General features: G+C 41.5%; 7 protein-coding genes across 7 annotated transcripts; 5 read left to right on the top strand and 2 right to left on the bottom strand.

Moving 5' to 3' along the window:
- Positions 1-672: 672 nt before the first annotated feature.
- On the top strand, positions 673-2,220 carry PCOAH_00027530 (Membrane skeletal protein; the record flags this gene model as incomplete). The annotated part of the gene is made up of 1 exon (XM_020059558.1): positions 673-2,220. The coding sequence occupies one exon, from the start codon at positions 673-675 to the stop codon at positions 2,218-2,220; it is 1,548 nt and encodes a 515-aa protein (XP_019915070.1).
- Positions 2,221-5,289: 3,069 nt separating this feature from the next.
- PCOAH_00027520 (Uncharacterized protein) lies at positions 5,290-7,452 on the top strand (the record flags this gene model as incomplete). The annotated part of the gene is made up of 7 exons (XM_020059557.1): positions 5,290-5,574; positions 5,765-5,834; positions 5,948-5,999; positions 6,151-6,290; positions 6,412-6,675; positions 6,789-6,860; positions 7,031-7,452. 7 exons carry the CDS (start codon positions 5,290-5,292, stop codon positions 7,450-7,452), a joined length of 1,305 nt encoding a protein of 434 aa, XP_019914938.1.
- A 710-nt stretch (positions 7,453-8,162) lies between these two features.
- Positions 8,163-9,859, bottom strand: PCOAH_00027510 (Uncharacterized protein; the record flags this gene model as incomplete). The annotated part of the gene is made up of 5 exons (XM_020059556.1): positions 8,163-8,194; positions 8,295-8,352; positions 8,465-8,546; positions 8,894-8,939; positions 9,097-9,859. The coding sequence occupies 5 exons, from the start codon at positions 9,857-9,859 to the stop codon at positions 8,163-8,165; spliced, it is 981 nt and encodes a 326-aa protein (XP_019915146.1).
- A 943-nt stretch (positions 9,860-10,802) lies between these two features.
- On the top strand, positions 10,803-11,579 carry PCOAH_00027500 (Dolichyl-phosphate b-d-mannosyltransferase; the record flags this gene model as incomplete). The annotated part of the gene is made up of 1 exon (XM_020059555.1): positions 10,803-11,579. One exon carries the CDS (start codon positions 10,803-10,805, stop codon positions 11,577-11,579), a length of 777 nt encoding a protein of 258 aa, XP_019914819.1.
- Positions 11,580-12,020: 441 nt separating this feature from the next.
- Positions 12,021-16,381, bottom strand: PCOAH_00027490 (Uncharacterized protein; the record flags this gene model as incomplete). Its single annotated transcript, XM_020059554.1, has 16 exons — positions 12,021-12,042; positions 12,139-12,226; positions 12,317-12,360; positions 12,488-12,518; positions 12,675-12,809; positions 13,000-13,100; positions 13,273-13,333; positions 13,544-13,639; positions 13,762-13,891; positions 14,178-14,239; positions 14,346-14,582; positions 14,871-15,204; positions 15,390-15,464; positions 15,604-15,716; positions 15,853-15,952; positions 16,250-16,381. 16 exons carry the CDS (start codon positions 16,379-16,381, stop codon positions 12,021-12,023), a joined length of 1,761 nt encoding a protein of 586 aa, XP_019914807.1.
- Positions 16,382-17,764: 1,383 nt separating this feature from the next.
- PCOAH_00027480 (Uncharacterized protein) lies at positions 17,765-20,803 on the top strand (the record flags this gene model as incomplete). Its single annotated transcript, XM_020059553.1, has 2 exons — positions 17,765-20,260; positions 20,408-20,803. 2 exons carry the CDS (start codon positions 17,765-17,767, stop codon positions 20,801-20,803), a joined length of 2,892 nt encoding a protein of 963 aa, XP_019914941.1.
- Positions 20,804-21,897: 1,094 nt separating this feature from the next.
- On the top strand, positions 21,898-22,398 carry PCOAH_00027470 (Uncharacterized protein; the record flags this gene model as incomplete). Its single annotated transcript, XM_020059552.1, has 2 exons — positions 21,898-22,058; positions 22,224-22,398. The coding sequence occupies 2 exons, from the start codon at positions 21,898-21,900 to the stop codon at positions 22,396-22,398; spliced, it is 336 nt and encodes a 111-aa protein (XP_019914796.1).
- Positions 22,399-22,786: the final 388 nt, after the last annotated feature.

Here is a 22,786-nt window from a genome sequence, read left to right as displayed (position 1 = left end):
TTAGGTAACTATTTTTTTTTTTTTTTTTTTTTTTCTGTTCATGTGAGAAAGAAACAGCTAGCTATTTAGGTCACCATTTTTTTTTTTTTTTTTTTTTTTTTTCCGCTGTTTTGAATAATACGTTATAGTGCATATTTAAATGCACACACACAAACACAGATTGTTGCTCGTCAGCAACGTTCAACTGGCATATATTTTTTTGGTGCTTTTTTTTTTTTTTTTTTCCAAGTGTATAATGCTCTACATCTTCCGTATGCGCACACATTTCGCACTTTTTTCACCAAATGAACTTTGAAAAGGTACAATATAACGGTATGCTACAATTTTCACCTTTTTGTTTATGTTTTAAAAGTTGTTTTGGGTAAGACACTGGTCAAGGCCTAATGCACATGAGCCTGTTTGTAGTTAAATATTTGTTCTCCCACGCGTGTGTGTGGCCGTCTTCCCCATTTTTGTAGATACGTATTGTTCGAAACGTTACAAGTTCGATTCGCTTCGTTTTAAGCCCACGCTCCATTGTTAAACGAATTGTTTTTTGTGCTCTCATTTTGTCGCGGTTTTGCATCAGAACGCGACTACCTGTTTGGGTACACATTCATACTTATATATATATATTTATTTATTTACACTTTACGCTCGCTCGACCTGTGCACTCCCCCTCACGCCGCCAACATGGAAACGACAAAAAGCAAAAGCACCAGCGCCATAAGCAGCGAAAGAAGCATGACGAATTTGTCAAGGCACCACGAAATGGAACGAACTGCGGCGACAAAAAATGGCGCAGACGAAGAACAGTCCGCCCTCTCACTGAAGAGGGGTATTCCACCTTTCAGCAGAGATCGCAACTACGCGAATGGCCAGACAAAAGAAACAAAGCTGATAGATAGCGCAAACCCCGACTTCGCAGGGAAGGAAGTAGACACCCAAACGTATATCCCTCTAAACAAAACTAAAGTGATAGAAGTCCCCGAATTGAGGTTCATAGATAAAATTGAATATGACCCGTTTGTTATCGAGAAGTTAAGGTATGTTCCGAAGCAAGTTACTAAATATAATATTATTGAAAAGCCAGTAATAAAAAACATCGTATCGGAAAAAAAAGTGGACGTTCTCTATGTTCAGGAGAAAATAAGTTTTAAAGACCAGGAAATTGTGGAGGAGGTTTATAATTACGTTGATAAGGATAATAACAGGATCTTCGCTGATGAAGGAAGTCCATCCGTCAGTAGGTCCATTTTACCCCTTACGGGGATAACTGAAGGAGAGTGTGACTCATCGGCGTTATGCCCCTACCAAAATAGCGACATCAGACGAAATAGTATCCGTCATAGCAGTAACCATAACGACAACAGGAACAGTATGGGGGGCGCCTCAGATGGTATGTTACCCGCCCTATTGGAACCATTCGGACCGCAAGTAAACATAACAGAAAATAAGGTATTCGAAAATGTGTTCATACCAAAGGTGGAAAAAGTCGTCGAAGTGAAAAATAAAATTGACATACCGATTAATTTACCAGTTCCTTACATTGTTCCTAAACCGAAAATCGTAGATGTAGACATTCCCGTTTTTAAGTTTAATGATAAGTATGTGCCCGTGCCAGTTCGACAAAGGATCATACCAAAGGTTACATGGACAGATAAAGTTTACAAAGTGGATTGTGTGGTGGAAAAGCCATATCTGGTCTATCACGATATTGTAAAAATTGTGCCAACTGATACGAAAATTTCCGTTAGAGAGTACCCAAGGGGAATAACTAAAATAAATCCAGAAGAATTATATGAAGTAGATAATTTAGCACTATGGATGAGGGTAAATGCTGACTTGAAAGAGGAAAAGGACGCCTTGAAAAGGGGCCAAGACAATTGCTCTGATCGTACATGTGAATGTTCAAACTCGGATTCGTTTGAGGAATGCTCTTCCACTACAGAGTTGAATTCTTACCAAGACGGGGCAACTACCATCAAGTCGTCTAATGAAAATGTTCTGGACACGCTTCCCATTCACCCGGGACACCCCCTCGAAATCGTTCACTTGCAGAATAAGTGGATCAAGCAGGACACAACAAAAATGCAGGAATTGTACCAGGACGGCTTCTTCGACGCGCACAGAAATGCAGTGTTTAACTTGGCCACTCGAATTCCGCGAGAGGCAGAGATAGAGGTGAGGCAAATAGCGCAACTGCAGCGGTGCACGGAGAAGCGGGAGTGCGGCAACTAATTAGCTACTCGCTTCGTGGGGGGGTGTAAATGTTTACACATATGCAAGTAGAAATCTCGACCATTTCTGCGTTTGCAAGGGAATATTTTTCCCCCTTTTGCTAAATTTGTCGGGGAAGTTCCCCCCCAATTACCTCTTCTCGTGCACGTGGAAGCGCACGTTGTGTAGCATCCACTGAACGGCATGACTTTTTGTTTCCCCCTCAAATGGGAACTTGCGCGAATTGATTTTCTTTTCCGCCGCGTGGAAGAAATAACTCCAAACTTCTCCTCCCCATTTTTGAGCAGAAAAAAGAGAACTCACCTATATGTTATATCTTTATAGCCATTCGTGCCTATATGTGTGCAAAAGTAACCGTCTACTCAATTTGGAACTGTGAATATATGGCCACGTTGAGCAGCACTTTGATAGAAAAACCTCCTTCTCGTTCGACATGTTTGCCAAGTTTGTTTATGTCACAACGAGGAATAAAAAATGGTGAAAACGGTCCCTCTCTGCGTGGTCATTCGTATGAATATTGTTAAAGGGGGGGCTACCGTTTTTATTTCCCCAATGGATACATAACTTCGCTAAGGAGTGTCATTCTTAGGGGTATAATCCTTTCGCGGTATCTACGCCAATGTAGGTTTGCAGAGTGTCTACCTTTTTTCGCCATGCCCCCCTCTGCGTTAAAAACAAGGTATAGGCTATTCGACGGTAAGAAAATAATACTGGACTGACTGGATCATTATGGACGGTGGAAGTGCAGACAAATCGATTTCTATCTGCTACATTTTGCTTCCTTCGTTTATGTCCCTCTGGGGGAACACCAAACTGGGAAATATTTTACGCTGCATGCAGAGCGCTGGTTGAAGACGTCGCGTGTATTTTCGTTTAACGCGGGACAATTAAAAAAAAAAAAAAAAAAAAAAGGAAAAATGAAAAATGAAAAATGAAAAATGAAAGAGGAAAAAATATATTATACGCATTTGCAAACTGTATGTCTGCCTATGCATTTTCGTACACACCTTTATCTGTACATCCCCCCCACATGTGCTCAAACTTGTAAAACGAGGAACACACAGCTGTCAACTGTGAGCGGTGTGTACGTTCACATTTTCTCCACAGCTATATACACTTGCATCTTTTTCGTCAGTTTCCACAAAAGGGAATAATGTCAAATGTGAAAATTTTCATATCCTTAACGTGTGAGGGAGGTGAATTACCGACTGTGCGCACAAGTTCATGCAACCGGTTGAATTTTTTTTGTGGCTACATTTTTTTTTTTTTTTTTTTTTTTATTATTATTGTGTACACTTCAGAATAAACAAATTTGTATTTTCATTTTACATTCCTTTTTTTTTTAGCGGTGTTTTGTTACATTTTGTAAAAATTTCCCATTTTTGCATCTCTCCCATTCTGCCCACCTTTTCCATTTTTTCCACTTGCAAAATTTTCCCAACTGCCTTTTTACATACTATGCATTTGTAACATCCCGCCTCGAAAATTAGAAAAAAAAAAAAAAAAAAGTTGCACAACATTGCATCGATTCTGCTGCATACTGGTACTGCCCGGTATTGTATCGGCAAAGTGCCCACGTGATGTGTAAAATTTATTTACATAAAAGTGCGCACAGATATATGTGCAACCACCCTTGCGTGTCTTCAAATTCGTATAGGGAGTAAAAGCGCACGAGTGCCTATGGGTAGGTGGACCACACACATACATGTAGGTAAATTAGCGTCTATGTGCCGCTTCCCCCAGTAGCGCTAGAAAAAATTGGACACGAACCCCCCACCCCTGACCTTGAAAAGCACAGTTCTAGTGCTCCGCCATGTGAATTGTTATGTCTAAATAGTGAGCAATTTCGCGCAGTCCAATTTTTTTCTGTAAAGATTGAAATGCTCAAGAGAAAAAAAAAAAAAAAAACATATCATAACATAACATAACATAACATAACACAACACAACATAACCTTGCGATTCTTGCTAGCATGGTTTGTTAAAAAAGGAATGTATGTACGGTCACGCGCTCGGGGAAGCTGCAAAAGTGCACATACACGCGCGTGAGGAATCCGACAAGTGAACAAATAAATAATTAAATACATACGTCCATATATACAGAAGATAACTACTCACATATACATACGCGCACGCGGGGGGCCCCACGTGCATGCACGTACTCACGAATGTGCAGCGACACATACACGCAGCGTAAATTAAATCTGTTACACAATGTTGTATAGCTCACCACAAAAACAAGCAAAGACAAAGAAAAAGTCCTCAAGTGAAAATGAAAAGGCTCAAAAAGTATTTTCATTCATGTAACAAAGTAAAAAGTAAAATATTCGAGCGTCAACATTTTGCAGATTAAGGGAGAGTAACCAAAAAAAAAAAAAAAAAAAAAAAAATACATCTTGCGCTTGAGAGCAAAAAAATAAATTTTGGTAAGACAAAAAAAAAAAAAAAAAAGAAAAGTTGCAGTTTTTTTTTTTTTTTTTTTTTTTTTCATTCATCCCTTGATTGGTTAATTTGAATGTGCTTTTGTCCAAAAATAGAAGAACGTAGTGTGAAACTTACGTATTGCGAAATGTACAGAGTGTGAAAAATATACAGTGCGAGATGAATATACACGCAAAAGTGTACACTTATAAATTCATACACGCATGTGCGTGCCCATGTATACTTTCATTTCATCCAATTCGAAGAGATCAATTATAAGCAGTGATAATTTTTCCCGTGTGAGAAAACCGGGGGACACATAAAAAAGGCACATTAGTAACTTCCCCCCACTCACACTCAAGTTGTCACACGGAGCAATGCAACCAGTTCCTTCCCCCGCGCAACTTTTAACAGAATAGTTGTAAGTACGTCTCTTCTCCCATTCGAAACCATGCATGGGAATTTAATTTCCCCCTGTTGTGGCATTTTTCGATTTTATCGCTTCTCTGTGTCCAATTTACCTTAACCCAATGGAGCATTCTCCTCGAGGAAACTTCGCCCCACTGGAAACTACCCACTGGAAACTACCCACTGCAAACTGACCACTAACAGGGTTCTTTCCCCCTCCCCTATTTGCGCTCAGAAGAAGATGGAAAAGGGGTCTGTGATTGTGCACAACAAAATAAAAAGAAGAGAAATAGACAAATCCAAAAACAAGGACATGAATTTAATTGACAACTACCGAATGAGTAATCATAAAAATGGCACATGTAACGACAGGAAAATAAATGGCAAAAATGGAAGGACCTCCAAAAACAACGCAGAATTTAAGAATATTAATGTGAATAACCAGAATGATCCTTTTTGCTATGAATGCTACCATGGGGGTAACTTAATTTGCTGTGACAATTGTATTAGGTCCTACCATATATATGTAAGTGCCGTTTCGGGGGTCGTCACTCCAACGACCCTCTCTCCCGTATAACACACCCATATCGTTATAATATGTGTACTGCATTCTGCGCAGGGTGTATAACCCCTATTTGTTGTTTTCAACCGTCTACGTACATTTCCGCTTTTACTTTCACGTCAACTTTTACCCTTTTCTCCCCTTCCCTTCGCAGTGCATATGCGAATCCGAAAAGCCCCAACCAAACTACAACTACTGGTACTGCCCCCTCTGCAGAAGAAACGGTAAAGCACACGTGTCGATCGATTTGGCCGCTACTTCGAGAGGGTAACATCCACTCAAAATGGCACGTCTAATGTTACTTCTTTATTTATTTTTTTTATTCCCCCTTTCACAGGAGTGTCTTTTGATATTTCTTTAAAGAGGAGGAAAAAGTTAAAAACGATAAGGTTAGCATGCAAGTCGAACTAGCGACACAGCGGACTCACACACTCGTGGCGGAACCGAGATGCCCCCCCTTTTTTACATTTCTTTTTTTACCAGCGTGCAACTTCTCACATTCTCACCCCCACTACCACTATCATTACCACACATTAACAGCACATTCGAGAAGAAAAAAGAAAAGGTGAAACAGAAAAGCGAAGGAAGCAAATACACGGGTCAGATCAACGTGGGCGAGAATTACCAAGTGTCAAATGTCTCCACTTTTTTTTTAAATAGCCATTCGGAAAAATACGATGGTATGTCGAATTGCACGTTCATGAGTTGCACACTTCTATATGCCCATGTCGATATTGGGATGTACCCACTGATATAATATCATCCCTGGTCCAAATTTCGCCCCTGTTTACCCCTTCGCAGAGGCCAACAAATCGGAGCTCGTTTACTCGCCCTACCTGCTCGAACGAATGAAAGAGAGTTACCTCAGCGAGGGACAGTACGAACTGGTCATAAAAAACGATTACGAACTAGCCATTTTTATAAAAGAACTAGCGAAAAATTGGAAGTGTCAACTTGGATGGCACCCATTTACGCCAGAATACGCCTTCAAAATTTTACACCGCGTGGATTACAACCCTAAAAGGGCCATAGAACTGCTAAAAAGCGCTGACTTTAATTTTTTAGGTAAGCCACAAATAAAGTGGCAACTTCACGTTACCCATTTTGCATGCGCCACCAAATAACTCCCTTTTTTCATCCCGACACATACTGTCTTTATGCCCCTTTCCCATGCGAAGAAATATGTGATCCTCCCATTCGAAAATACGAGAACAAGTGGAGACCACGGGATAAGCGCGGCCAAATATCAGGTAAGCCTCGGCAGGGACGCAAATAAAGATGCCCGTGCCAATTGGTACAATGCCGCTTCGTAGGCATAAGAGAGTAGAAGCCAGTTTGTGCCGTCGTTTAATTCACGCAGCACATGTATTGTATGCAGTGCGTTTCTATGGTGACCACTTCGCCCCCCTCCCCCGAGCAGATTCGCCATACCCCTCCTCGGAACTACTGCAAAGTTACATCAAACGCTCCGTTGAAATTTCGCTCGATGAGAAAAAGTACAACTACCACATGAATGAGAAAAATAGGTACTACTGTGAAATAAATAAAAACAATATAATAGAATCTAGTTACCCACACGAACGGACAAGGAATGCACTGAAGAAGGAACTGGAGGACGAGGAAGACGATGAGGAAGAGGAAGAGGACGACATTGGCGAGGACAATGAAGAGGAAGAAGAAGAATTAGAATTAGACGAAGAAAAGGAGGAAGAAGAAGCTGTTGAAGAAGAACAACAGGAGGAAGAGGGGCAAGAGGAAGAAGCTGAGGAAGAGGAGGAAGTAGAGGAGGAAGAAGAAGAAGATGACGACGATGAAGAATACAATGGGGAGGATTATAAATAGTTTGATTCAGTCGATTTAATTTCTTTACTCCTTCGTTGCTTTGAAATTCGTCTCTTCCCGTGTGCGGCATGAATGTCTCTATAACTGGCAAAGGTGTGAAAAATGGTTCTAATGCGTCCACGCACCGACGTAGCGTTTTTCGTCCTTCATTTGCGGTGCAGTTTTGCACCCCTTTTTTTGCGTTTTGCAGTTTCTTCCCCTCCCCCAGGCACCTACCATCGGGCTGCCTCCACCCCCATTTGTAACAACATTTGTGTATATTATGTAAAAAATGTACACATTCCTAATGGACCATTTTTTTTTTTCCAATTTGCCCATCTCGTACATGTGTGTGAATGCATTATGTACATATATGTGTACCCATATGTGCACGTAATTTTTTAAACAAAAAAAGAATACATTATTAAAGTTTTCCATATTTTTTTTTTTTTTTTTGTTGAAATAATTGCCATATGATATTTCCCCTGTACATTTGTCAAAACGTTTTAATTAAAAAGGAACTGTTTTATTTTGGGGTATTTTTTCCCCACTTTACTTATCTGTGTGTGTATATCATGTCTGGACGTAGCTGCTTTTTTTGTGTTATTTGAAAAAAAAATGATAGGAAACGATTCAAATGAAGGTTATCACCAAGTTGTTCGGTGGGGTGTACTGATCAGACTTATCTCCGCAACTGCACAGGTGCGGACCTACCTGGCAACGTCACACGCTCACATGTCAACGACAGAATTGTAGTGCTTCCCTACGGAAGAAAAAAAGCGCAGACATAGGAAGTAGGGACGTAAAAAGTTACTAATGTGGGATTAATGGAAATTGGAATGGGCCTTTTTCCCCGCGCTTACCTAATGCATACAGCTTATGGTGGAAGCATATGAACAGCTCAGTTTCATGTTCCTCTCCCTGGGAAGAAAAAAGGGGGAGCCATGAAAACGGTGCACACACATATGCAGACGTGTTAGTTTTATTTTACTTCATTTTATTTTTTTGAGTCATTTTCAGCGCGTGTACTTACATAGGAAATTTTCATATTTACGTCATAGACAGTAATTTTCTTCTTCAAAATTTTCGACAGGGCATTGATTTCGATTTCGCTCCTGAGAAGAGGGGAGTGAAAATAAAATGCGTGACGGGGAAGCAAAAGGAAGTAGGCATCCTTTTTATGTAGCAACTAAATGGACTGTTTTCTTTCGTCGAGTCTGTCAAATAGGGGCTCTTCATAATTTGGGAGTGGAGTCCACAATACGCGGGGGTGCACATCGAATGGCTTCATCACAGCAAAGTGGACCAGCGCGATGATGGAAAAGCTTCTATATATAAATGCCCCGCTACGTGAATATCATCATAAATAAAATGGGTACTTCTAACACCCCCCTCCTTCACTTCGACAGGAGTGTTCGCATGGGAGGGGTGTGTACGCACTGCTCTCGTTCCATTCCCTCACCCGTAACATCCCTTGGTAATAGCCTCACAGTAACAGAAGTAGGTGTCTGCGGAAGTGGGGAGAAGCGTATACGATGATAGGCTAACACGAGAGTATTGCAGTGGAGGAGCGTTCTCTTTTACTTGGATCACCATTTGGGGATGTGGCCCCTTGGCACGGCATGCTTAGAATCACAATGGATTGTTACGCCCCTTTCAACTCACCGGCAGACGGTTCGTCCTCCTCAGTGGCACACACAAAGTGAACAAACTGCTCCTCGTTCTGCAAAATATACACGGCAGCGAGAAAGCGCAGGATGTCACTGCTCAAGCCCTGTGGGTCAAAATCGGAGAAAATGCCAAAGTCAAAGGGACCCCCGTTTTGGTAGTCCCTCAAATTTACATTATCCAGAGAAAAACTTTCCTCACGTAGGAGATTTAAAAAGTCTTCTTCGTGATATTTACAGCCGTTTACCCTCTGCCTGAGTTGGTGTAAAATCGACTCGTACAGACAATTCCCATCAGGAGCGATAGGATGGATAGTTTTATTTACTTTTTTTAAACATTCAGCCAATTCGTCATATTCCAGCTCTCCTACTTTGCTTCTTGACTGTTCAATCCTTTCTATCTCCATCTCTTTTCTCTGTGTCCTTTTTATATTTCTTAATGCCTTTTTCGAGACTGCATTGTATGAGTATAGCTCCGTGGTAGTTACACCATTGATCACGTCTTCCTGTGTATTTGCTTCTCTGTCGCCATCCTTATGCTTTTCTGAGTTATTCATTTCGCTTCCTTCGTCTGCATTGCCAAGATTGTACATTGCGTTTAGCTTGCTCAGTTCCTCTTCCAGTTTGGTCAAATTTTCGTTATTCTTATTTTTGTTAATCGTCTTTTTTTTCTTTTCTTTTTTTATTTCCTCCGTGAGTTTCTTCAACCTCCTTTTGTACTCATGGTAGCTGATGCGAGTTTCGTTCTCTCCCCCATCCATGTTGGCACGGAAAATGGACACTGACTCTAGTCAACGTAGGTAATTTTTACAACGGGGTGCGAACCTGCAGTTGCTTCCTTCCCTCGGGGAAATGTCTCCACTGAGGAACTTCACCTCCCTCTTCACAACAGATGAAACGTTCAGTGATCCACAAAAGGGAAAAAAAAAAAAAAAAAAAAAAACGGTCAAAAGATTACTCTACACGCTTATCGGATGAACAAATTGGTTCTCTTTTGCTGGTTGGTATTGGTATGAGCCTTGGGCGAATGGTGTCCCTCCCATGCTTTTTCAAATATTAAAAAAAAGGGGGCACAGCAAAATCGAATGAGCAGATTATGAGGGAACCAATTCAACGAAACCAAACAGACGAAAGATCGAAGCGAAACGTTACAGAGCATTCGGGCAAAGCGTGGAGTGGAAACCAGCTGCACAGCAGCGCAATGCGGCAAAATGGAAACCGCGAAAATAATTGTTGCAAACTGAACAATGTTGCACAAGCACGGCATGCAGAATCGTTAATCAAATGTGCCCTTGCGGGGAAAAAAAAGCATTTGCTATTTTTGCCACGCCATTATGCCGCAGCGAATTTTCCTATCTCCCCGCAAGCACGGGAAAAAGAAGCCCCAGTAAGGTAATTGGGCACAATGAAAATACACACAGTTTGGATTTTTTTTCCCCATGAGTAGAAGGGCAAAAGGCATATCACTCCGTTTGGGATTGGCAGCTACACCTTGTGAAGAACAAAATGTTAGAGGCTCTTCCCGCGAGTACTGAAGAACCTCTCTACCTTTTGTGCAGCGTGCTTGTCACGTGACCCTACGTTAGGGGATGTTCACCCTTTTGCGGGTAACCACGCGTGTGCAAATAGGAACACCCACGGATTCACCCGCAAAAGGGTAAAACCGTCTCATCACCACCAGCAGCAGCACCTCCCCCACGGAACATGCTGAAATACGTGTGGCTCCTATTGATGCCCCTTCTGTGCATCCACCTAAGCATGACGTTAGCACAGAAATACTCCATCGTCTTACCAACTTACAACGAGAAAGACAATTTGCCATACGTAGTATATATGATTATAAAGGAACTGAAAGAAAAAAACATCGACTTTGAAATAATCGTGGTGGATGACAACAGTGAAGACAAGACAGCTGATGTGTACAGAAAGTTGCAATCTATTTTTACAGAAGAAAATTTATTACTCATAGAAAGGAAGAAAAAACTGGGATTAGGTTCTGCTTACATGGATGCTCTAAAAATCGTATCAGGAAATTTTGTAATAATTATGGATGCTGATTTATCACACCATCCTAAGTACATATACGACTTCATAAAAAAACAGAAAGAGACCAATTGTGATATCGTCACAGGGACTAGGTATAATAAACAAGGAGGAATATCAGGGTGGACTTTCAAAAGAGTTATAATTAGTCGAGTGGCCAATTTCCTTTCCCAGTTTCTTCTATTCACTAACCTAACCGATTTGACTGGTTCGTTTAGATTGTACAGAACAGACGTTCTTAGGGAAGTAATCCAGTTGGTGCAGGGACGTGGCTATGTATTCCAAATGGAGGTTATCGTACGGGCCAATAAGTTGGGCAAGAAAATTGAGGAAGTTGGATACGTCTTTGTCGACCGGATGTTTGGTCAGTCCAAGTTATCGTCGAACGAGATTTTTCAATACCTCTTTGGCCTTTTGAGGCTCTTCTGGACCGTCTAGCGGGGGACACAACGGTGGAGCAGCGAAACGATGGAGTGGTCACAGCGTATCCTACCTCCAGAAGGGTGAAAATGTATCTTTTTGTACATTTTGCGAACTGTTATCCTCCATGAGTGATTAAATTTAGGTGGTCTTTTTTTTTTTTTTTTCCCATCTGTGCCATATTTTAGTTGGTCGTAGACGCATGCACCACGCCGCTTCACCGAGCTGCCCTTTTTTTGCCAAACTGGCCTCAATTTGTTCTTTTTTTTTTTGTGTTAACTTCGCTCTGCATTTTTCAAATGGATGGACTCCACGTCGTCCTCTCGCTTGTCCAGGTGCTCATTTGGAAGTCACCCCGAAGTTTTTTTATCTTCATATATATGTGCATTTATGTATGTATTTATTTACATGAATTTTTTTTTTTTCCATCTTATAACCTTTTTTGAAATCCTTTATATCTCAGAACAATTCGCGGGCGTTCCTTCGGTGAAGCAACGGGGGGGGTAAGAGGTCATGTCAGGTGGAAAGCCAACTGGGTAGTTAAATGCATGGCCTCCGGTGGATACCCCTCTCTCACATGGGTGTAATTACCTTCAGATAACTTTCTACGAAGTGGCTATTTCGGGTGTGGTTAATATATCTCAGTCTGTTTTTCATCAAGAAGACTTTTTCGGGAGGGGGGAAAAGACAATCCAGTGTGTGTGTATGAAGGCATAATTTGTACATTTGTGTACATATATAACATTTATATGCACTGCTCTTCGTTGTGATGTCTCCTCCGTACGAACCCGCCTGTTCCCTGAACGGAGTAAAAAAAAAAAGAAGACAGTGTTGTAGAGTTCATCACGCCAACGTCGGCATGAGCGCAAAAAAAAAAAAAAAAAAAAAAAAAAAAAAAAAACTGTTTCATCGAATGGTCAGGTAACCTTATTTCGTGATTTTTTCCTGTGTATAAATCTTCAGGGTGAAAAAAATAGAGACATGTTATTGCGTTGCAATTTTTTTCTTTTTTTTGGTCTTTCTTTTCCCATTTTCAGTCCAAAAATTTGCCCTTTACCTTCTACATTGTGCACGTTTAACTGAATTAAGGTAAGAAAAAAAAAAATGATGTACGGGCAAAATCGTATGAGACGCAGAAAAAGAAGGTAGACATTTTTGTCCCCACACTTACCCTTTTTGTGATTCCCTCGTTTTTGTTTTTCAATATGTTCGACTTCACCATTTCGGTGGCATATCCACCTCTTCCTTCTGTTTTGGGTCACGACAAAAAAAAAAAAAATGTGGTGCATCAGTCAATATATATCATCTGTCAATGTGTTGGCATTTTTCTTGCCCCCGTTTTGTGTGTAGCCTGGGCATGATGTTCCTCGTTATGATCACAAATGTACGTATATAGAGACTAGCTCCTTGCTGGTTAAATAAGGGGGTCTATACTTACTGGCTTTAACATGCGGGTAGGAAAAAACAAAATCGGAAGGGGACTGCCCCAACCCGTAATTCTTCAGAGTCAACATTTTGTTCTTATTCTTTACTGCGTCACTGAAAGGGGGAGGTTGCAACGTTCCGCGCGGTTCCATGTTAGGTTATGTCATGGTATGTCTAGCCATGTTACGTCTTTCTTTTTTTTTTTTTTCATTTAAAGGAATGCCCTCACGGGTGTACCCCCCACCACCCCGAGAGCACAACACCTGCGTGTTCATTTATCGCATACATGAAATCCTTCTGTGGGTCTAAATATAACTCCGTATGGACGTTTACAAGCTCGCCACCACCTGAGGGGGGAGAGCGTTGAAAAGGGGGTCCGCAAGGACATACAGATCGACACATGTATATTTATTTACATACTATATGCACCTGCACCGGTGGGATAACCTGATCTTCCCCATTGAATTCCCCCTTAAAAGGATCAGCTAACGGCACGCTATTCACCAAGGAGCTTACACAAAAATATATGCAACAGTGTTCTTTTCGAGCAGACGTACTTAACTCCTGAAGAAACAATTCCTTCCTCCTTTCAAGCAACACCTCTTTCGTTTTAATGTCATCGGATAATCGAATTTTTTCGGCGTCATCCTGTTCTACATGCGTGGGGATGTGATACAGATATGTGGAAGTAGTAACCAGTGTATGTTCCTACGCGCTCCTATACATGTCTACACGCATGTGTATACTCGCACTTCCAACGTAGTAACTGCCTCACCATAGACGTTATTTAGCACATCCTGCATGTTTCTCGTTATATCAGGTTTCTTCACAGTCGTGTCGATGAGGAAGGGGAATTTCTTCTCGTGGGCGTAGTACCTTTCGCTGTTGTCTTCTTTCAGTTTGTTCTAACAGAAAAGGGGAAATGTTTGCACATATGTATATATACCTATGTATATTTCTGCCTTCCAGTTTAGTTGGCCCCTACTCGTGGTCCCTGACTTGTGCACACACAGTGCACCCATAGTCGAGGTACCTTCCTCTCAGTCAGCACGTCCCCCTGCGTCCGTTTGCCTTAACGAGTGAATTACCACAATGTGTGACGAACAATCATGGGGAGAGCTATGCAGACGCCCCCATTTGTTCATTTGAATATTCACACATCCACGTGCTTATTCATTCGCACGACTGAACATTGGACGAACTTAAATCCCGGCGGTGGGTCAGGATATCCCGCATGTTCTCCCTTTTCTTTACTGCAAACAGAGTGTAGAAGAAGCAAAATGGGTATTTTTTTGTCCCCTATTTTTGCACCTTTTCGAAAGACGCCCTTCCATTTTTCTTTCCCTTTGTGATACTTACTAATAAATTGGACCTCCTCCATCGCGTGTTTTTTCTGGACGTCTCTTTGTTCCTCCTCTCCATCTTTTAAAAAGGAATATTTTAACAGATCTTTCTTTTTCTCATAATCGTTATAGACGGGGATTTTCCTTTTGTAATCGCCCATTTTGTCGGCGTGTATGGCGATCGGTATGCACGTTTGGAGATAGGTGTAAGCATGAGGGTAGACTTGCATGTATGTAAATCCGTTTCGCAGGTCTGTGAAAAATCCCCTTGCGAGAGGCGAAAGTGTTAACCGCACAGACGCACGAAGTCAGTTGCATTTCAGTTTTCCATTGCGCGTTTTTTCTCATAAGAGGGGGAAAAAATGTAAGCACGGTTGGCAAAATTGGGAAAAGTTAGGCAAAGTTGGAAAAGTTGGTAAATTTCGAAAAAGAAAAAAACAAAGTGACACTCTCGCAGCGGCGAGAAATGATCATCGATGAAAATGAACGCCACATAAGCGAGATCAAAAAAAAAAAAAAAAAAAAAAAAAAGACAGTCAACTATTCATTATGTCCAGTGCTAATTTTTTATTTATGTATATGTCGTACGTTTTTATTTTTCCCTTTTCCCTAACTTCATCATTCATTTTGTAATTTTCGCACGAACTAAAATTCAAGAGCTTGAAAATATTTTCCTCTTCGCTCGAGGAGGGATTATTTGTTGAGCACACCTCATTTGGGACTGCGCAATTTTGTTCTTCCCTACTTCCGTGTTTTTCCTGTTCTTTCACTTCCACAGCTTTGACACCTATAAACTGCTCCTTCTCTCCACGAACGATTACTTGTTTCACGTCCCTGTATATATTCACGAGGCTCTTCATTCCTAGGTTGAAGTTCTGCCAAAGGGGGAAACAGAAATATCGCAGTTGGGGTGAGGTGGACAAGCGCACATCTTAAAACTGTTACTACATTGAACGTTTGTAGGGACGTGCACCTATCGTCCAGCCCATTGGGTGTGTAGAATAGGCAAACACCCGAATAGCCGGCTGAATTGCCGTGTCTATTTCCGCTCCTCTCCCACCTCGAACAGGACGATGAGCTTATTGTTCCGCAATGTGATGCACAAATAGGGGCAAATCTCGAATATGTAGATGGCCTTTAAAAAAAAAAAAAAAATTGGTAAAACGGGGAAGACATATGAATAGAAAAGAATGGAAGCACGATTTAACTGGACGCGGGGTAACTACAGTGAGGAAACCACGTTGCATACATTTCCTTTTTAAAAAAAGTCCTACCTCGTTAATAAAAACGCTTTTTATGTCACTTATGCAAATAAATTTTAACCGATGTCGGAACCAACTTTTCCTCTCAATTTGTATTCCAATGTTGTTCACGAGGAATAGTCTTTCTGTTGAGCAGTAGGGGTGAAAAAAAAAAAAAATTAAAAAGTTCCATAGTACGTCGTGTGGGCAGCTGTGACATACACATGTGCCCACTCTAGCAACCATTATTGTGTAAAATATTTTTTCCTCTTAGGAGTTAACCTATGTGGTGATTATTCAGGTATATTATGATAAACGAGATGTACAGAACAAATAGGAAAATTTGAAATTCGTCCAGCAAAACGTAGCCCTTCTTGAATCCCTGGTAGAGGCGTAACGCCCGGAAAAGGTTGAGCATGCATGGGTGTGCCGAATTGCGTAAATGCAACGAAAAACTTGTCCAACGACTCTCCACTTTTTCATCTTTTCATCTTTTCGCCTTTGCGGGTTCTCTCCCATGAATTGCACCCCTCTGCCAATTCTCCCACCCCATCTTTGCATGTTTTATCATTTCTTCTTAGACTTCGTGCCGCGGGTGCCTACGTACGTGGGAGCAGACGAATCGTCCCCTCATCAGGGGCCCCTCTGTATACACACCCGTGTGCTCACACTTTCATACCGAGTAGAGACAATACAGGTAGTACGTGGTCAAAGTTAGTATGGCCAACAAAACCTCCCTTTTCTTTTCCCTTCGTTCTGAAACGTATTCAATGCCATAGTCATACACAATTTTCCTTATTTCATTTTTCATTTTTTTTTTTTTTAATTTTGGCTAGTCATCCGAGGAATAAAAAGGAAGGGAATGCAAAAAAAAAAAAAAAAATCCCAGCATTCTTCCTCCTGTAATCACCAAATTAAACTCTTTCTCTTTTTTATTCATTTCTTGCTCTTCCTGCAATTGTTTTCGCTTCGTGGGTGGAACGCTTTAAATGACGATACCGTTTTTGCAGCGTGCCCCCTTCTGCTTCATCTTCCAATTCGGCTTTTCCCTTTGTAGCATTCCACTGTTACCTTTTTGTACTTCCTCCTTTGCTCCTTTTTCTTCCCCCACGGAGTGCACAAGGGCAAGTGGGTAGGCCGAACACACGCCGAATGAATACGGTCACCATGCGACGTGCACAGAATGGAGCAGATCCGAGGGGGTACCCACGCAAGTTCCAAAATGGGTGTCCAAACGGGTACCCAAAAAGGGCATAACACGTGCTGTCACGTGGGTGTTTCCCCGCCCGGTAAATTAAACAAGACGGACAAAATAGCACAGCCCTCGGGAGCGTGAAACCCTTTGGCACTTTTTTTTTTTCCCGTTTCGTTTGGCAAAATAAAGTGGCCTCATGGAACATTCCGGGGCGGGGTGCTAAACATGTGTGGTGATTTTTTTTTTTTAATTTCCCATTTTGGAATATTTCTTTTTAAAAAAAAAAATTCACTGCACACTTAACACCATTTCAAGGAGAAATGGAATTGGAAGAAAAAAAATGAGTTAGGAAAAATATGCCTAGCACGAATAGCACGTATGTAATAAGAGACCGTTTCCGCACGGGTTGTTTTGTTGTATTGTTTTGTTGTATTTTTTTGTTGCATCGTTTTGCTGTTTGTTTTTTTTTGCACTATTTTAGTGACTTTGTCCCGTCTCGTCCATCTTATTAGTGTATTATTTTGCCATTTTGTTTCCCCCCTCTTTTTTTACCTTTTTTTCTTTCCCACTTTGACAAAATTACACGAGAATTTTTTTCATTTTTAACACGCTTTTGTTTTGCACATCCGCAGCATATTTGTGTGTAAGGTTAAATGGCGAGTGGCTTGGCCAGTGTGTGAATAGAGACCTACTGGTACTCTGCGAATGTACCCTCGCGATGTGCATGGGATGCGCCCCCGAGTGGGAAAATGGACAAGTGTGTTAATTCCATTTTGGGGGGAGCAACACTCCAAAGGGGAGATAACACTTTTTTTTTTTTTTTTTTTTTCGTAACACTTTTTAATTCGTCTTGTATTTACGTGTGCCCACCCCTCCATACCAACCTCCCCGTTTTTTCCCCCACATTGTTACAACGCTGCGTAATAGAGGACCCCCCCACACACACGCTCAGTAGTTCCAATTAGATAAGCCCTTTATTTTGCTGAAGAAGAAAGTAGGATGAGCGTGCCATCGAAGAAATCGAAAGAGCAGGTAGACCCCCTGCTGAAGCTGAAGGAGGAAAGGGAGAAATTAATTCAGTGGTCCCAGAAGTTAAAGAATAATAACTCGTCTTTTTTAAATTCTGAGAAGTTGGATGAGGAAAGGAAGTACTCAAGTGATGACTCGCTGGAGGTGGGGGGTTCCGATGCCCAGGTTCGTAAGGGGGAAATGAAGAAAGCTAGGTGGAGCGCCAATGCAGGTAAAGAATTGGATAATTTCCTGGATGGTGCGTCCTCACAGGAGGCTGATGATGACGAAAATGGCACAACTGTCGGTAAGGGTAACGTATCCTATCGTGATGATGACTACCACAGCGTGAGTGCAAATCAGCGAGCGAACAAAGACAAAATAACCCTAAGGGGAAGTACAGATAACGTGAGCAACTTCAACGCACTGGTGAGGGACAGCATGTTGGGAGAGGAACACCCACTAAGGGAGGGACGTAAAAATATGCTGTCCAACTTGGGAAAGAATAACAACAAGAAAAGCAGAATAGACACATATGGAAGCGGATCAAGTTATGGACGAGAAAGCCAAGATGAGGAATACTCAGATGGACCAAAGTACGCAAACAAGAATCACCGTGGGGATAAACATCAAAGCAACAAATTTGAGGAACCAATCAGTGACGACAGTTCGGAAGGTTCCATTGGACCAAAGTCGTCCCACAATAAAATTAGCAAAAGGGTAAGTTATGAATACGATAATTTCTCACCCACTGTATATACTGAGGAAAATTTTTTTAAAATTCCAATGAGAGAAGAAGGAAAAAACTCAGGAGTAGCTGTCCCCAATGAGGTGCAAAATAAAAAGGGCGGAGGGAACCCCCATGGTGATAACACCTTTCCGAATATGAACACTGCTAACCAGAAGAGGAGAATAAAATTAACGAGGAAGGTGAAAACAAAAGAAGTAAGAAGCAGCCCCAACTATTTTTTAAATTCAAGTGATCATAAGCTAGGTGCTAATTTTCTGTCTGGCGTGCAGTTTGAAAAGAACCACGCCGGTTACGATGCAAACCATAACAGAGGCAGCCATTCGAGAAACCCTTCGCATTGCAAATCATCCAACGAAAGCGTGCAGACCTTCTTGCCAGGTGCATCCCCAATTCACGCGAGGGACAATTTCTCCTCCACGACGCTACAATCTAATAGTAATGAAGACATACCCATACCCAGCGGTGGAAAACCAAATGGGGCCAAACTGAAATATAAGAAATGTAATAAGCTATCCACCCTGTTAGAGGAAAAGGTGCACATTTTGGAACACAAGAAGGAGTTACTAAATGACAAAATTAAGGACCTACATGATAATACCTACACCCTGATGGACGCACAAGAAAGGGATAACCTAACTATTCAGCATTACGAATTAATTATAAAAAACTTGGAGTCCAAATATAACAAACTTTTTAATATGTATCAGGAGCTGGATGAGCACCGAATTTCCTATGTAGATGCCTATCGTGAAAAACAGACGAAAATTGAAAACCTCTGTGCAATTATGCAAATAAAAAGTGAAGAGAGCTTAAAATTAACACAAGAAATGAATCTTTTAAAAAAAAAAAATGAAGAAATACAGGGACAAATTTATGAGTACATAAAAGATATAGAAGATAAAGAAGTTGTGTTAAATAAAAAAAAGGAAGAATGTGTGAATTTGAAAAATGCCCTCGAAAAAGCCAACTCGGAAAATGCCGACTTAACGTGCAAACTAAACGAGATGAGCACCCAGTTAGAGGAATCGCAGAACCAAAACAAAATTTTGCAGGAGGAAAATGAGAACATAAAACATAAGTACAAAACTATGAGCAAAAGTGGAGATACCACCACCAATTTTTTCATTCCCAAGATAGAAAATTTGCTAGACATAATTAACAAACTGCTGGAAATTTTCAAATCCAATGAGGAAAATATTTTAAATTATGCTGATTTTTTTAAGGAAAACTCTTCCTCTATTCAGGAGAAGTTAGCAGACAATGACAACCTATGTGACGATGTCATTGGTTTGCTAGACGTCAATTTGGTGAACTCCCTTGTGGGTTCCTTCAAGCAAAGAGAAAAGGAATACACTGAACAGAAAGAAAAAATGGAAATAATTTTCGATGACCAAATTTTGAAAATGTACGAAACGAATATTAACAATGTGGAAGTTGCCAATAAATACATCGGGGAGTTGAAAAATAAACTCATGTCCGTCCTTTTGCAAAGAAATAATTTGAAGAAAAAAGCGCTACTCTTTTCTACTGCACAAGGAAGATTAAACGATAAACCAATAATTAAAGAGCTCAAAAAAATGAACGCCGGGATGTTGCTTCACAAGTGCAAATATCACTCCTTCACGCACAAACCGGTACCCGTTTTCGTGAAAATTATGGACGGCCGCTTTATCACCTGGACCAGGGACGTTAAGGGGAAGGCGGGCTTCAAGAGGAGGAAGCTCATCGACATCCAGGTTGGTTACGTGGTGGTGTAGCGAATGCACATCGATGGTGAAGCAGTTTATTACCCAGTTTGCTACACCGTCAGCTGCGCTGTTGTTTCCTCCGTTAATTATTCACCTTGTACACCTTGCACATTTTGCACACCGTTCACCCCGCAGGACGTGACCTCCATAGACTACGGACTGAACAGCACGCCCGTCTACTGGCTAATCGAAAAGCACAACAAAAAGAAACTCGAGAAAAAAAAAATAAAACCAAGCGAATTTTACAATAACGCACACGGAATACACCCCTGTAAGTGCTTCACATTGCGCACCCGAGAAAGGACGTATGATTTTTTCTCCAACGATGAAGAAGCGATCGCCACGTGGGTTGTTGGACTTGGCGTGCTATGCTACCAGTACAACAAGTCTGCCAACATACAATCGCGGTCCGAATTTGTTGTAAAAAAGGCTCAGCTGAAATTGCAGCTCCACTGTCTTCAGCGGAACATAAATTACACTACTCTCTGGAAGGAGGCCATCACACGCACGCAGGAGCAACTGCCGGAGTGACCTCCACGCGCCGCTCCGTCGTTGTGGCGCAAAAGCGTTCTCGCCGGAACATTTTTGTCATTTGTCCATTCCTCCTTTAGCCCGCTTGACATGATTTTTTCGTTCTTTTGTTTTTTTTTTGTTCTTTCGTTTTTTCCGTCATTCCTTGGCCCGCCGAACTCTGTCGAAGCACGCCCCTGCGCAAAGTCGCGACGTTCACGCTGCTCACCAATGTGCATCCTACGTATGGGGCGGTTCGAGCTGGGACGCCTATTCGCAGCTCCACGCCCCTAATCTGTAGAAGCATCATTTTTTAACCGAAGAGGGGAACCGCATTCGTATCCTCAGATCCACTTAAATTTGTAAAAAAAATACATTAACTGTAACTCCACTTTTATATAAAAAAAAAAAAAATGCAGTTCACCATATTGGCAAAGAGATAACATGTGCCAGGGTGATAAACTGTGTATGTGTTCCTCTTAAAAAAATGATAACCCGAGAATAGTATCCTAACGGAAAAAGGCTTTAAAAAGGGTGCCCATTGGAAGAAAAAGCACCACTCCTGTTTTGGCGGAATTGTTATATTTTACATCCTCTCGCCGTCCTCACAGATATAATATATTTACTGCCAAATAAAGGGCAAGCAGAAAATGAATGCAGTGGCATGCCTCCTTATATGCCATGTGAGGTGTTGCATAAAAAAAAAAAAAAAAAAAAAATTTCATATCTACCCGCAGGAGGGTGTACATCACAGCACTTTGCGCAATTTTGCGTCACCAGCAAAAGCCGAACTTCACATTTCATTTCATCACATTTTATTTTTTTTAAAAACCACGCATGCCATAAGGCAAATGTATTTTACGTAAGCGTGTACCCCACAGCGAAAACGCGGGGAAGGATTTATCGCCCAAATTGATCACCCAGCTTACGCAAAGAACAATCAGCGGATGATACCCTACCACAAGTGGCATACGTGTAAATATACACCTCTACATGAGTGTACATTTTTAAGGGGTATCTCTAGCAACGCCACCCCTTCGTCGTATGCTTATCCACAGAAACGCACTTAACGAAGCGGCAAAAAAAGAAGAAGTAGAACGGAGGCGAGCAACAAAATGGGGTTCCACATCCAGGGCTACATCGCCATGATGGGCAGGGGCATAAACCCCAAAACGTGGAAGAAAATGTGGATCAACTACAAGAACAAGCAACTCATAGATGTGTATAATGGAGCTGCCCAGTTTACGAATAACCAAATAGCGCAAGTCGCAAGAGTGTAAGTATCAAATGGATTGTAAAAGAAAAACGAACGTAACAAAATGCACCTACAACGCATTTGCATATGTGACTTTGTTGCATTATGTGCTTGGGGGACACTCCCATGTGTTTGCTCATGCCTAGCAGTGTAACATGTTTCTACCCCTTCCCCCCTTTAATACAGGTACCAGTACAGATACTGGTGGTGGGCCAACCCCTTCGGCATGGGACTCATTTTCTACCTAGGGTACAAGGCATGGTATATGGTTTACATGAACCACAAGCAGAGGAAGGTAGCGCAGGTCGTTGCATCGGCCTATGGCCAAGGTGGACAGTGGCTCAACCCCGTGCCGAAATGAGCCTAAAGTGATTTCTTCCCGATATGACGATAATACCGGTCCCCCTCAGGGTGGCCACGTCGTTCCCCCCGTTTGTTGTTTTATGGGGGGCGGATGCCCATAAGTATGGCCACGTATAAGCACATATATGTGTCAGTGTCTGTTTGTGTTCACGTTTTGCTTGTTGGCACAGCGCCTCCTTTTTTTTCGTCGTTAAACTAATTTAACCGGTAGCTCCCCCATGTGCGGAACACACAAACATATTTGTTAATTACAAAAAAAAAAATTTTTTTTTTCCACATGAATGTAACAAAGGTGGATATGACCAAATGGTGCCAACACCATGTGTACCGTCAGCCGCTGTAAAAAAAAAGGTTTGCGCCAGTGGGGGTCCACATAAGAACAAAGA

Source organism: Plasmodium coatneyi, chromosome 9 (genome assembly GCF_001680005.1).
Source record: "Plasmodium coatneyi strain Hackeri chromosome 9, complete sequence".
NCBI lineage: Eukaryota > Apicomplexa > Aconoidasida > Haemosporida > Plasmodiidae > Plasmodium > Plasmodium coatneyi.
This window is presented reverse-complemented; position numbering and strand designations above follow the sequence as displayed.